This window comes from Spermophilus citellus, assembly GCF_964194105.1.
Source record: "Spermophilus citellus genome assembly, chromosome: 7".
Classification (NCBI taxonomy): Eukaryota; Metazoa; Chordata; class Mammalia; order Rodentia; family Sciuridae; genus Spermophilus; species Spermophilus citellus.
The window spans coordinates 164,551,331-164,566,545 of record NC_138188.1 but is presented as its reverse complement, the minus strand read 5'-3'; the positions used below and the strand labels follow the sequence as shown (position 1 = coordinate 164,566,545).

At 52.5% G+C, this 15,215-nt stretch overlaps 1 protein-coding gene across 4 annotated transcripts in view; it reads left to right on the top strand.

Moving 5' to 3' along the window:
* Positions 1–8,222: 8,222 nt before the first annotated feature.
* Positions 8,223–15,215, top strand: part of PTTG1IP (PTTG1 interacting protein) — a 51,471-nt gene continuing 44,478 nt past the window's right edge. For 2 of the 4 annotated variants that reach the window (XM_081301512.1, XM_081301510.1), the window contains exons 1-2: positions 8,224–8,431; positions 14,505–14,557. In XM_081301512.1, the coding sequence (XP_081157638.1) occupies positions 8,317–8,431; positions 14,505–14,557 (168 nt within the window). In that variant the 5' untranslated portion in view covers positions 8,224–8,316. Of the gene's footprint in view, positions 8,432–14,504; positions 14,558–15,215 lie in introns of all 4 variants that reach the window. The other 2 variants (XM_081301509.1, XM_081301511.1) reach the window with 2 other exon arrangements.

The window sequence follows — 15,215 nt, the reverse complement described above, 5'->3', positions numbered from 1 at the left end:
CCCAGCTCTGGCCGCAGCACTGCCCGGTTCAGCTTGTGGCCTGGGGCACACCAGGTGCCCCCCAGCCAGCTCCTGCCTTCTGCTCTAAGGACCGGCTCTGAGGCAGAAGCGAGTCAGGTCTTGTACTGTGCATCTGAACCCGCTTGGGGACAGCTGGCCCCCGCTCCTCTCAGGGGCTGACGCCAGGTGGGTCTGGTCTTCCCCCGTCCTTATCCAGCCCCGCACATGCTGCCGTGTGTCCACCCGCTTCCCGTTTGCCCAGGACCTGTTCCAGGCCAGGACGGCAGCAGCCCTGGTTCCATCCCTGGCACCAGCCATCACGGTGGTGTGACTGGTCCCTCCAGGACCTGTCCGACTGCCCTTGTGACCTGCTTGACCCAGGACTGACACCAGAAGCTGTCTCTGGCTGACACTGGAAAGGGCGAGCCCCTGGCCTCTCTTGCAGCTCCACGACCGTGTACAGATGATGCTTTCCGTCTTGTTAAAAAGTCACCATGGGCCCTGAGGGAGGCTGGCTGCTCCCAAGGAATGGTGGACAGGCCCCATGCGGCATGAAGCAGCTCCAGAACCCACCAGGAGTGATGGCAGGGTGCGAGTGCGCCTCCTCCCAGCAAGAGCTGCTGCCCCCTGGGAGCCACCCACACTCCAGGAGGCACACCCTGGTCCTGGCTTATCCAGCCAAGGGAACTGGGCTCTGGCTGAGCGTGGCTCCTCCCCCTCCTGGCCTCCCATCACCCCAGAGCCCATGGCCCTGCTGCCCTCAGGCTGCACATCAGGCCCCACCCATGGCTCCCCTCCAGGTGTCCAAGGTCTCAGACCCTCACAGGCTCTTGCCCCCTGGCAGTGCTGATGACCTTGGTGGGTTGTCACCAGCCGTCCATGGGTGTGTGTGTGTGTAGACTATTGCCATAGTAGTAGCCAAATGAGGGGACAGGCCTGGCAGTGCGAGCTCCCTATCAGGAGTGATCGCAGGGTGCAGGTGCGCCTCCTCCTCCAGCTCTGGCTAAGATCCCACACAGCACCTGAGATGGGTGGGACTGGCCAAGATGTCAATCCATCTGCTGACCACAAGACATCAGGAAGCCAGACTCCACCCTGGAAACCCTATCCTGGCCTCTGATGTTCCCACCATAAAATAAACCCACCGTGGGCTCAAGCCCTCTTTGCAGTGTGGAAGCTGACCCTTGAGGTCAAAGAGCCATCCAGCCCGATTTGAAAATCATGTCTGTGTTGGGTGATTTCTTGCCGCCGCCTTCTAAGCTTAATGTTGCCGCCAGCCCTGGCTGCAGTGGAGAGTGGGTGGCCGTGCTAAGGCTCGGGATGTAGTGAGCATTTTAAATGCAACTTCTCTGGAAGTAATTCTTCAACCAACCAAGGAAGGTACTCAAAATAATGAAAAAAACCAGCACAGACACTTCACTACCAAATCAAAACGGGGGTGAAAATCCCCAGCAGGTACGCCTGCACAACTCCAGGTAGGTAAAGGGCACCGCCCGGGTAGTTCCCTGGAGAGCCACGACCTTGGGGCTTTGGCCTTAGCTAGTGGTGGCCCTCTCCATGGCTCTGCAGAGCTCTACCATCTGTCCCAAGTCGATGTCACTGTGACTACAGCAGTCTAGCCCTTAGCCAGCGTTCCTCTGTAATCCCAGACTGCTCAAGGACCCTTGGGTCTCTCTAGGGCCCCCAGTTTGTGCTGCCTATGAGCTGGGACTCTTCAACCCCAAGGCTGCACGGGGGGGGGGGGGGGGCTCCAGACGTGTTGGGGCATCATGCACGGACTCGGGTGATAAACAGGACCTCGGGCTGTACCCGCCCAGCGTTGTCTTCTTCACTTCTTCATTACTGAGTTGTTCCGAAGGGGGAGAACAGACAATCCCTGGTAGCAAAACAAAAAGAAAGAAAAAATAGGAGGAATAGTAGGTAGAAAGGCCACAAATGGGGAAGGAAGGGTCCTCTGTAGCATCGGGCAAAGGTATGAGGGAATGGGTCTCTGTGGGGACACCAAGCTGGAGTGTCTAGCACTGACCAGGAAGGCACAGCACCAACCAGGAGCATGCAGCTGACTCAGGCCACAAAGGGGACAGCAGGCGACTGAGGTAACTGGCTTAGGTAGATTCCAAAGGTGTTTCTCTGTTTCTGGGAGCACCTCAAGGGGGAGGTGTCAGCTGTTACATCCTTCCTGTCAGTGCCTCATGGTGTAGACGCACACCCATGGCTCAGAGCAGGCCCATAGCGAAGGAGCACGCCCATGGCGTAGGAACACACCCAGGGTATAGGGGCAGCCCATGGCGTAGGAGCAGCCCATGGCGTAGGAACACACCCAGGGTATAGGGGCAGCCCATGGCGTAGGAGCAGCCCATGGCGTAGGAACACACCCAGGGTATAGGAGCAGCCCATGGTGTGGGAGCAGCCCACGGTGTACGAGCAGGCCACGGTGTAGGAGCAGCCCACGGTGTAGGAGCAGCCCACGGTGTAGGAGCAGCCCACGGTGTACGAGCAGCCCACGGTGTACGAGCAGGCCACGGTGTAGGAGCAGCCCACGGTGTAGGAGCAGCCCACGGTGTAGGAGCAGCCCACGGTGTAGGAGCAGCCCATGGTGTAGGAGCAGCCCATGGTGTAGGAGCAGGTCATGGTGAAGGAGTAGCCCACGGTGTAGGAACATGCCCATGGTGTAGGAGCAGCCCACGGTGTAGGAACATGCCCATGGTGTAGGATCACGCTCATCATGTAGGAGCAGCCCATGGTGTGGGAGCAGCCCATGGTGTAGGAGCAGCCCATAGTGTAAGAGCATCCCATGATGTAGAAGCAGCCTATGGTGTAGGGTCACAACCGTGGTGTGGGAGCATGTCCATTTTTAGCATGTGGGAGCATGTGTGGGAACACACCCAAATTTAGGGGCACGCCCATGGTGTAGGGGCACGCCCATGAGGTACGAACATGCCCTTGGTGTGGAGCACGCCATGGTTTGGGATCACGCTCATGATGTGGGAGCACATCCAACTTGTAGGATCATGCCCATGCTGTAGGAGCACGCCCATGTTGTAGGTGCACGCCCATCGTGTAGGTAGGGGCACACCCATGGTGTAGGAGCACATTGTGGTGTAGAAACACGGCCATGGTGTGGGAGCAGGCCCAATGCGTAGGAGCATGCCCATGGTGTGGGAGCAGCCCATGGGGTAGGAGCCAGCCCTTGATGTAGGAGCCGGCCCATGGTGTAGGAACAGGCCCATGGTGTGGGAGCAGGCCCAATGCACAGGAGCATGCCCATGGTGTGGGAGCAGCCCATGGTGTGGGAGCAGCCCATGGGGTAGGAGCCAGCCCTTGGTGTAGGAGCCAGCCCATGGTGTGGGAGCAGCCCATGGTGTGGGAGCAGCCCTTGGTGTAGGAGAATTCCCATGGTGTTGGGTACAGCAAATCAAGTCAAGATGGCGCCTGGCAGTTTGCCAGGAGGAGTGGTTTGTGAAGCAAGGCCACCAAGCCGTTTAGATGGTGGGGATTCCTATTTGGCTGATTTCTGTATCTAGATGATGCTAATTGAGTCAAGCTGTGTGTAATTAGTTAGGTATATATACCTCTGCTGTCCCACAATAAAGCGGCTCCTGCTACCTTGGGTGACCGCTACCTTGAGTTCCTGCTCAGTTCCCGCTGAGTTTCCCCATAATAAAGCAGTTCCCGCTTCAACCTTCAAGTTGCTTGTCACCTCCTGGTTATTTTGCCCAGCTGGACTGCGGCATATGGTGGCCCGTACGGGGAGCTCCAGGACGCCTGGGAGTAAGTGACAAGGTAAGGCTGCTTGCCCCTGAGGATAGGGCGAGAGGATGGGTGACCATTTCAAGAAACAGTGTGTTCTTGTTTCATTTCATTTTTAAGATGCCTGTCCCTAGAAATAAATAGGATGGGAGAAAAGCTGATTGCCCCTGAGAACAGATAGGGCAAGAGAACGGATGCACATTTCAAGAAAATAGAAAAATTGATACAGTGTGTTTTTGTTCCATTTTGTTTTGGTTTTGTTTTGTGTTATCTTAGTGGATTGCGTTATCTTTGTTATGGAAAAATGGGATCAGAAGTTAGTAAAAATCAAACGGAAAGGGTGTTAAGTAAATTGCTAGAGGAAGGAGGCACCTCAGTAAAACCAAGAATAATTAGGGCATACGTTGATACGATACAAAAATGTAGCCCATGGTTCTTTAAGGAGGAGTTGTTAATATCACAATGGGAGCATCATGGTGAAGATTTTAAAAAGATAGAAAAGAAAAACCCAGGAACTCTGCCAGTTGGCACATTAACATTATGGACGTTGATACGATCTCGTTTGCTTAGTCCAAAGCCTTCAGTTCAGACTATGATAGAGGAAGGAGAAGACTTCTTAGATCAAGTAAAAGAGGAAGTCTCTCGAGCTAGTCAGACAGGAGAAGAAAGTTTAGAGGAGGAAGGGCTATCAGGGTAGGAGTTACAACGGGAGGCTGCTACTAACGCCTTTCTATCACCAGAGGGCATAAGTGTCCAACCAACAGCTCCACCTATGGAGACAACATATGCTGGGTGGCCCCCAACCCCCATAGTTGGTAGACGGGATCCTGAGACAGGACCTCAAAGATTAGCATGCCCTGTATTTGAAGATGAGAGAGGGCAGCGATATTACCAGGCTTTGGATTTTAAAACTGTAAAGCAGTTAAAAGAAGCTGTAGCAGCCTATGGTCCTCAAGCCCCTTTTACTGTAAGCATGGTTGAATCCATTGCAAATTATAACTTGACACCAGCAGATTGGGCTAGCATATGCAAGGCTGTGCTAAATGGAGGACAATATCTGTTATGGAAAGTTGCTAATCAGGAATTGTGTATGGAGACTGCCAAGCGAAATGCAGCAGCCGGGTATCCACAGAGAAATCTAGATATGTTGCTAGGAGAAGGACCTTATGAGGATCAGCAGCAACAAACTAGATATGATCCTGCCATATACTCAGAAATCGCTTCAGCTGCAATTAAGGCATAGAAGACTTTACAAGGAGATTTACAAGGTCAATTATCTAAGGTAATACAAAGAGCTAATGAACCTTATGCTGAGATTGTGGGTAGGCTTATACAAACAGCAAGCAGAGTGTTTGGGAATGTAGAACAAGCGATGCCATTAATAAAGCAACTAGCCCTCGAACAAGCCAATAGATAGTGTAGGGAGGCCATTAGACCTTGTAAATATAAAGACTTAAATGCATACATTAAACTGTGTAGAGATATTGGTGAACCAGTGATGCAGGGGCAAGTCTTGGCAGCTGCAGTAACCTGGGGAGTACAGCAGGCTTTAGGTGCCAGGCCAAAAACATGTTATAATTGTGGTCAACCAGGACATTTTAGAAGGAATTGCCCCATAGGAGGAGGGTTTAAAACAAGTTACAAAACTGGGTATGATCAAAAAAGAAAAATACCAGGTGTTTGCCCACGACATCGTAGAGGAAAACATTGGGCTTATGAATGCCGTTCTCAGACTACTGTAGAGGGTACTCCATTGCCAAAAAATGGACGAGGGGGCCCGATGCCCCAGGGCCCACAACCACAAATATACGGGGCATTGAAGGAACCCAGCAACACCATCAGGGTAGTGCCCAGGACATATTATCCGTTAACTCCCTTATCAGACAAACCAGAGGGAGCGCAGGGTTGGACATCTGCGCCTCTGCCAGAGCAGTACTAACTCCAGAGATGGGAGTTCAAATCATTCCCACAGGAGTAAAAGGACCTCTTTCCCAAGGAACAGTAGGCTTATTATTAGGACGGAGTTCTTCTACACTAAAAGGACTTATGATAAGTCCTGGGGTAATTGATCCCGATTATGAAGGTGAAATAAAAATTATAGCCAGTTCTCCAAGGGGTATCTCAGTAATTTCACCAGGAGATAGGATTGCACAGTTATTAATACTCCCTAGCTCACATGACAAATTTGCTAGTCATAATGCAGAAAGAGGTTCCAAAGGATTTGGCTCCACAGGTATAGATTGGGCTATGCTTTCTTTAAATTTAGATTCTCGCCCTATGTTAAACTTAACTATTCAAGGAAAAAATTTCAATGGACTACTAGACACAGGTACAGATCTTAGCATCATCTCTCGTCAAGAATGGCCAAAAGACTGGCCTTTACAACAAGCCACTCAAACGCTTCGAGGCCTAGGGGTGGCAACTAATCCCCATAGAAGTGTGATGGTATTAAAATGGAAGGATCCTGAAGGATGTGATGATTGGCTCACAGCGGCCCCAGCAAACTTCCAGCTGCCAGCTGAAGATTGGCTCACAGTGGCCCCAGCAAACTTCCAGTTGCCAGCTGATTGGCTCCTCTATGGTGATGCTCATTGGGCTGTTTCCCCACCCTTTCAGACCACGGAACTGCTCATTGGGGGACTCTTTTGGCTCCGCCCACATGACCCAGCCAATCGGCCTCAAGAGCAGGAGGAGTGGGGGGGGGTTGAGAGGCTTGTGGGAAGCCAGTGGTGGCAGTTGGGCTCCAAGGGAATTCCTGAAGAGCTCATGTGGTGCTGCCTGTGTGTTCTAAAAATAAAGTTCGTTTCTGCTTAACAAGTGGCTTGTGAATTGTGCCCAGCCAGACTGCAGCAGACAGTGAGGAGCTGAAGCTCCATGCCTCAGTTCTTCTGTCCCAAGGAAAGAATTTAAAATCAGACACAAAAAGTCAAGTAAGAGGGGGCTGGGATTGTGGCTCAGTGGCAGAGCACTTGGCTGGTATGTGTGAGGCACTGGGTTCGATTCTCAGCACCACATAAATAAATGAAATAAAGGTCCATTGACAACTAAAAAATATTAAAGAAAAGAAAAGTCAAGCAAGAGTATTTGAGTTAAAGTAAGGCTCAAGCAGAGAAAACACAGGCCATCTCTGAGCTGCTTCCAAATGCGTTACTTGATGTTTGATCAACTGGGGGCCACCTTCTGCAGTCTTCACCATTTGTTCAACTCCTTCTTCACTTCTGGCAGGGGTCCTCTCTGGAACAGTTCAGGGGGCTTCATCTACAAGCCCTGTATCAAAACCTATGTCAGTGGGGGTGCTGGGGTCACTGACCTGACAAATTCTACCTCAGTGCACCTGAACAGTCATGAAATGCCCTTCTGAAATACACCAAGGAACCTGTGGCCAAAACTCCTACTTTTACTACGATCCCAGTAGGCCCTGCCAGGAGCCAGCCCTATCCATCTTTCCTTCCTCTTCAAGTTAACTGTCCCCTATTTTTATTATTATTTTTTAATTGTAGATGGACACACTTTTTTTTAAATGTCGTGCTGAGGATGGAACCCCAGTGGCTCTCAAGTGCAAGGCAAGTCCTCTACCACTAAGCCACAACCCAGCCCCCACCTTTCCTTCTTGATGCAATTCTTACCTGGCCTAGGGCCTACCGGCAGAAAAGAGCAGTGCACCCTCTCTCCAGTGCTAACAGCCCTGGGGAAGTGCAGCCCCCTCCCCAAGGCTAACAGGCGATGCACACGGGAAGTACACACCCCCCCTGCTAACAGCCGGTGGGCGGGAAAGTGCATCCCCCCCTCCCAGGTGCAAACAGCTGGTGGGTGGGCGGGGAAGTGCCACTCAGAGGTGAGCTGATAGCAGCTCATTTCCTTTCCTTTGATAACCAATCCTTGGCCCTGGCCTCACCTTCAACAAGATGCCTCCCTGTCCTGGGGAAGGTGCGGGCGGCTCAGGACGTGACCCAGAGCGTGAGCGAGGGCGGCGGGCAGTGCTGGTCACGCGGCCACCGCCCCCGAGGGCGGCCCAGCAGCACAGGGTTCCCGCGCCCCTGCAGCGCTGGGAGCTAAGCCTACAGGGTAAGACGACAGCCCGGGGACCCTAGTTAAGAGCACCTTGAGGTGGTTTCTACCGTTCTTAAAGGGCCGTGTTCGGACCTTAACGGAATAATGTAACAACGCAAGTAGCAAGTAACGCACAGTAACGTGACGTTCCTACCCTCAGGGCTGCCGCGGGCCCCTCAAGGACGTGGCAGGCTTGAGGCCACCATCTGCAGCCCTTCAAGGCCAGGCCTCGCGCCTTCCAACTCAGGACTCGCAGCCACAGTCCGCTCAACCCGCACCACCCACCCATCCCCAAGGCGCAGGCGCACTGAGCCGCAGGCGCCTCAGTCCGGCGCAGGTCCTCGCCGCGCAGGCGCACTGAGCCGCAGGCGGCCTGGAGGCGGGCCGGAGCCCAGGGCCGCGCACTCCCGGCCCCGCCCCTCCTGCCCACTTCCGGCGCCGCGGCCTTCCGGGCAGAGGCCGCAGGGCTGGCGTCGGAGTAGGCTCGCGTCCGAACTGCTGACCGGCCGACCGACCATGGCGCCAAGCGGGACTCGCGGGCCGACGCCGCGCTGGGCACTGCCCCTCGCCGGCGCCGCGCTGGTCCTGCTGCTCATCCCGGCGGCCGCCGCGCAGGAGCCGCTCAGAGCCGGTGAGGCCCGGGGTCGGGCGGGGGGTCGCGGGCGGGGCGCCGCTCTGCGTGGCCAGGCCCCCGCGGCTCTCGGCCGGGCCGCTGCGGCGGTGGCGCTCGGGTTCACCCCGCCCCCGGGGGTCGCGGACAGCGGCGGACGCTGGCGGGCCCTTACTCCCCAAAGGCGCGGAGGAGAGGGTGGGTCGGCTCCGGGCCCGTGGCCTCGGCCTGGAAGTTGGCGGTGCGGGGTCTTCGTGCGGTAGACGTGCGGTGGGCACTCTGCGTTCGTGGGTCCCACCCGCGCCAGCTGCGGGGCCCCAGTGGTGACCCACAGAGTTCCTCCAGACACTGGCCAAGAAACCGGCGGGCGCGAGATGCAGGGGTTGTGGAGGCGGAAAGTGCGCACTCGCTTGCAGAACCCAGCAGCATTTCTAGAGGGTGGCTTCCTGGAGGGCAGGGCCGAGCAGGCTCCCTCCAGGCTCTCAGCTGGAGGGTCTCGTGGGACCTGTTTTAGAAGTGGTGCTCACTTGTGTATGAGTAAGGAAGCCTCCGTGTCACCCTCGCCTGATTCCTGACTTTTGCAATTAGGGCTGACCTGGCCCCGTTCGAGGGGCTATTGTTTTTTCAACTCGTGTTAGATCAGCCTCTGTCGAAATTCTCTTGACTCTAAAGCACCTTTTCTCTCTGTGACCTTTTTGAGTGTTATCCATTGCGTAGTGTTTGTTTCTAATGCATTTCTAATGCGTTAGTGACTTCAGTTAGGTGTCTTTTGAGTGTGTTGCTGAAGACACCAACTAACACTGTAGAGGGTTGGGGTCTCAGTTGAGTTGTGAGCACAAGTGTACAATGAATGCTCTTCACCAGACAGTGGGCATCTGGGAGAGTCATGGAGGCATAAGACAGGGCTGTGTGTGCTTTGTTGCCGGAGTGGGAGTGAGGAAGGCACCCTGAGGAGCTGGGTGTGGCTACTCTGTTTTTCCTGCCCTGGACTTCTCAAGGGCAACTTGGGAATTCACCCAGTAGTGCAGCTCCAGTGTGTCAACCAAGAAACTTCCTTCTCCAGGTGGTGGCTGCCCTCCTTGGTGGGCAGACTGTTTTCTTATTGGGGATATCTTGAAAGGGACATTAGTTTCATGCCTGTGTAGCTGTTCTTCACCTAGGTGCCCTCTGGGTCTGCGTTCACCTTGTCCCTGGAGAGGAGCACTACTTTTCTACAGAACATGGGCTTGGTATGAGATTGTTACTGTTTATTGTTCAGTGGCAATATGACTACTAGTGTTTAAAACATTGTCTTTACAAGGGTACTTCACGGTGTCATGCCATCCAACACCCCCACTTTTTAATGCCTTTTAAATACTTCTCTGTGTGATTTGGTGGAGGGTAGACATTAGTAACTATATTGAAGATCTTTAGAGCAATATTCATGAAATTAAAAGAGACCTTGATAGGGTTTTGGATCCCATATTAATTGTTTATAGAATCCAAGAACTTCATCTAGGGAAGACAGTCCCTATTAGGACTTAAGCTTCAACCTTTAACAGGCATTCTAAGGAACAGTGGCTGTTGTCAAGAGTGGTGTGTCCTTATAGTGGTACCAGGCGTGGAGGTGCATCTTGCCCACCCTGAGAAACATGGGTTAAGGCACAAGATGCCGTGGTGGCATGCTCAAGTGGTTTTGATGACACTATCACATCTCACCTCACTGCCTACTGAAGTGGTGGCTGCCCTCTTTCTTCACCTGAAATTGACAATGAAGGTGTCCTCTGCACCTGTCACTATGCAGAGTGGGCACAAAGCTGTGGGGGGGGGGGTGTGTGTGTGACAGGTGCTGCATGATAAAGAGTATTTTCTCTTGTTTCCTTGGTTTTTTTTTTTTGTTTGTTTGTTTGTTTGTTTGTACCTGGGGTTGAACTCAGGGACACTTGACCACTGAGCCACATCCCCAGTCCTACTTTTGTATTTTATTTAAAGACAGGGTCTCACTGATCTGCCTAGTGCCTCGCCATTGCTGAGGCTGGCTTTGAACTTGAGATTCTCTGGTCTCAGCCTCGTGAGCCACTGGATTACAGACGTGTGGTGCCTACTGTTTCCTTGGTTTTAAAAAGTATATCTCATGTGCTAGCATGTCCTTTTGTACATAATGAATTAATTGACCTACCTGAAACTTTAGAAAAGAGCTAAAAATGAGTTGTAATGATTTAGTATATTCTGACAGAACTTTTTTTTGGTCTTTATTTAATTTCCAAAGTGAATGAGTCTGAAAATTCTTGAAAAATTAATCAGTAGAGTCTAAGTGAAGCTTCAGAGTCACAGGAGTCAGACATTCACATTCGGTATTACACTTAGGAAATCCACAGGCATGTTTTCTTATTTCCAGCACTTGTTTTTCTGTATCCCATGATGAGTAAGGATGGTCTGTGGCTTCTGAAAAATGCACACTGCCTTTCTCATGAGCAATAACAGTGCTTATTGTATTTCCTTCCTTACTATTCGAGATGGTGAGGTGTGATGTCATCAGGAGAATGGAGTAACCTTTCCCATTTTGGAATTCATCTTAACAAGGACTGCCTGACGGTGAAGACCTCCCTGTTCTTGGTGTGCAGAGGAGGAGGGTGGGAAGAGCCACTGGGCAGTTCTTCCTCTTCCTCTGCATCTACTCCTTGACTCAGACTGGCCCGTAACCCAGAGTGTATCTTGGAGCTTGGTTCTTTCAGTTTACACAAGACATTATCAGAATGAAGATCCTGTGAAAGGAGGTCCCTGTATCATCATCACTGTCCCCGGGGCCACTTGACTGATGAGGAGGAAGGTGTTCTTGCTTGTAGACCTGTGAACAGAAGTGGAGAGTGGGCATGGTAGGCAGGCCCCGTGCTCCCTCTGGGGCCGTGAGGAAGTTCCTGAGCTCAGGAAAGCCCAAGAATCCCAGTGCTGGGTTGCTTGGTCATCTGTCTCTGTCTCCTTATTAGTGTCTTAACGTTAAAATACTTCTATTTTATTTCTTTAAGAATGTTTATTGCAGATTGACAAATTGCTTATTATTATTTAGCCAACCCAGAGAATAAGCTGCTGAGGTGGCCCTTTACCCCTGGGTGTAATTTCTCCCGAGAACAAGAACACTCTTCTGCACAAGTGGATATAATTAGCACAGTCTAGACATTTGGCACTGATACTTGCATATTATATTTGGAACATTGATATTATAATATTTGCAATACTTGATTTAACATGCAGTCCACACATAGATTTTACCAGTTACCCTGATATGTCTGTTCCCCACTCCTGAAACCAGTATGTCACACTGCCTGGTTTTGAGTCAGTCACTGATCTGGAACAGCCCTCCAGCTGTCTGTTTTGGAAGCCAGTCAGAATTGTCTGTAGGTTCACCGAGGCCCTCACTGCCCAGTGTCGGGGAGCTCAGCCGTCTCTTTGCTCCATAGCTGTGTTTTCCCATCTCCTGGAGCAAGACACTGGCGACTTTTAAAAATGGGTGGTCAGTTTTCTTTACCTCCTGGGACTGAATAAAATCTTCTGTTCCTAGTATTTAAAGTGATTTACAGAAAATACCAACATAGATCAACAGTACATAGCAGGAGACTGAGAATAGCACCATTCAGTGACAGTCACTGTGGAATGGTAGGTGTCAAAATGTGCTTTTATTTCAGATGAAGTAGATTTCATTTAGAGAAGTAAAACGTAGAGAAATTGGACTGTTAACTAAAAGGACTCCAGTGGGCCTGTTCAGGTCTGCCCTAGAGAGGGAGGGCAGGGAAGAATCGAGTAGTTCCTGTTCTTGTCCTTCCACTTAGGTTTGGTCTGCACATTTTGCCAGTCCACCTGTCCAGGTCCAGCTGCAGCCTCCCATAGTGCACCTGGAGTCACTGGTAGACAGCTCCGGTACTGTCACACCTGTCATTATCCGAGGTTGTCTTGTTTTTCAAGATGAATTTCTCCTTTGGTGAAGTGCAGGAAAGTTGAACGTGCCTTTGGACGAGTCCCCCACATAACCCTGACCCCTGCCAGAAGCAACCATCAGTCCAGAGTGCTCTGTCTCTCCCACCCAGGGCTGCGCTCGCAGCCTTTCCCTTGCTGAGGGCCAAGGAGTCCCACCTGTGGAGCTGTGGGGCGTGGGTTTGACATGCGCCTTCTCTCAGTCCATGAGTGTTTTCCCGTCGTCTGTTTTCTGTCTTTGTGACTAGATAAGTGTTCCACTGTGGATGTTCTGGCCTGCCTGTCTATCCTCCTAGAATGGACCTCTGGGCTCTTTCCAGTGTGGCATTGTTAACTTGTACTGTGGCAGTGAGCGTCCCTGCTGGGGTCTCCTGTGACGTGTGTCCGTTTCTCTGGGCGAAGTACCTGAGTGGGATTGGCAAGTCATAAAGGGTACCTGTTTGCTTTTTGAGCACCTCCAGGCCAGTTTTGAAAACGGCGGCATCAGCCAGGCTCGGTTGCTGTTGTCTTTGTCACCACTTGCAGGGCAGTCTCTAGCCATTCTGTGGGTGTGTAGGTGCTTGTCCTCGGGGCCTTAATTCTCATTTCTCTGGCGACCAGCAACGTTGAGTATGAGCTCTTTGCACTGTGTGTTGCAAGGCGTGATGGGGAGAAGCAGTTGGCAGTTGACCAATAGCTTGTGGGGAATTCTTGGTGTGTACCCTAGTCTTCACTTCTGACTAACTCGTGTTCCAAAGCTGGTAGCCACTTGGAGTTTGATCTTTTCCTGCGCTAGTGGGCAGAGTCCCAGGTGTTCCTCGTGACTGGAACAGGTTGATAGGCCATTGCTTCTCCCTTGGGATTGGGGAGAACAACCCTGTCCAGGGGAGGCTGGCCACAGGCTTGTGAGATTTTCAGGTAAGTGTGATTGCTGTTTGTTGCTGTGACACACATCTGAGATGAAGAGCATGAGGGAAGATTCAGTTAGGCTCACAGTGTCAAAGGTTTTAGGTAGGAGTTCAGGGACACCGAGATGGCAGAGGCAGGCACAAGAAAGATGCTGCTGGAGGGAAAGACAGGGAGACGAGTCATCATGTCCCTGTTTTAGAGAAGTTCCGTTACCATAACAACTCCCACCATGACATCTGCCACCGGTCAGTGTTTTTAAATGACCAATGGGGGTAAACTGGGCAGTATTCTAATTAGGTTTTCCAAAGTCACCAAGGGGGAAATTGGGCCATATTCCACTTAGGTGTCTTAAAGTAATCAGTGGGGCAAACGGGGTGAGGTCCTCAGTCAGGTCTGCTCAGGGAAGAGAAGCTGCACAGCTCAGCCTGGAAGGCCTAATTCCAGACCTTGGGCCTTGACCCCTGCTCTGCCCACTCTGCTCTTCTTAGGGAGCGCCACTTCCACCTCTCCTGACAGTAAATGCTCCGTGCTTTGCCTGTTACCTGTGTGGGCCTTGTTCAATTCCTTGTTTGGGACACCAGGGACCTGGGCTGCACCTGGCCATCCTGACGAGAGCAGTGGGCTGGCTCCATGTGTTGGGCCTGAGGTAGAGCAGAATGTCCTGGCACAAGGGTGGGAGGAGGAGGGCTGTCAGCTCATGGTAGCCAGGGACAGTGTATTCCCCAAGGGCCCACTCCTTTCAACTGGGCCCCCACCTCCAGTGGCCAGTTCCCATGATTAGTTCTCACATGAATTAATCCACTGATGTGGTCGAGCTCATGATCTCATCATTTCCTAAATGTCCCACCTCTGGACGTTGCTGTGTCCAGGACCAAGCTTTCAACACACGAGCCTCTGGGTGCCGGGGATCCAAACCCTAACAGTAAGTCTGCAAACTTGGCTGCTGTGGGCAGTGTTGCTGGCATTGCTGTGCCGCTCTGGTTCCCTGGAGGGGTGCTGAGACCTGCTGCTCAGGTCACATTGATGGTGGTGTGCAGCCCCACGGCTCACCTTCTCCAGAGGCCAGCGGCAGAGCGCAGCTTTTGTGTTTGAAACCTTTCTTCCCTGAAGATCCTTGCCTCTGCTCTTCCAGGTCCCCTGCTGGCAGCAGGAGTTGGTGTTTTTCCTGCATACCTAAAGCAGGCTGGTGCTGGGAGGTCTGCCCAGCCTATGAGCTGTCTTTCGTCACGACCCTCACGATGCCTGTCTTTCCCCACAGGTTGTTCTCAGTACACAAACAGATCCTGTGAGGAGTGCCTGAAGAATGTCTCTGTAAGTAGCGCAGATGAGGTCGCTGACCAGAAACGGACCAGCTTCCTCTATCCCAGCAGACACGTGGGTGTAGAGAGATTGTAGGGTGTTCATGGTGACGGCCATTACGGACACTGTCAGGCTCTCCCGGGCACACTGCACCTCCTTACCTTTCACCACACAGGCAGCGAGGGCGACTGTACTCTTGCAGCAGGTGTTAGCGAGGAGGAAGTGTGCAGGCAGGGTCTCCTGGAACTCATTGGCAAGCTCAGGCGTGCTGGTGCTTGGTGGCCAGTGCTGACAGAGTCCCTGGGCTGAGCATCTGCTTGTACAGCCACTTCCTGGCCAGGCCTTCCCTCTAGGGCCGTCAGCCCTGAGAGTCTCTTGGGGACGATGACTTCATCTCACTGAGGGGCTGGGCCTCCACAGCAGGCCCAAGGCCCTGTTGCCCACTGGTGCTCAGTGCTGTGGCAACCACCCCCCTCATAGGGCCCCATCAGGAGGACCTCGGGCCACTGTCTGCGACTGTACCATGCCTTCCCTCCACAGTCAGGGCCTGTGGGGTGCCTCAGTTCCTCTTACAGGAGGGAGAGGGTGCTTAGGGAGAGGCACCTGCCAGGTCATTGAAAGACTTGGGGCCAGCCTGTCCACTGAAAAGACAGCCAGCATGTTTGGATTT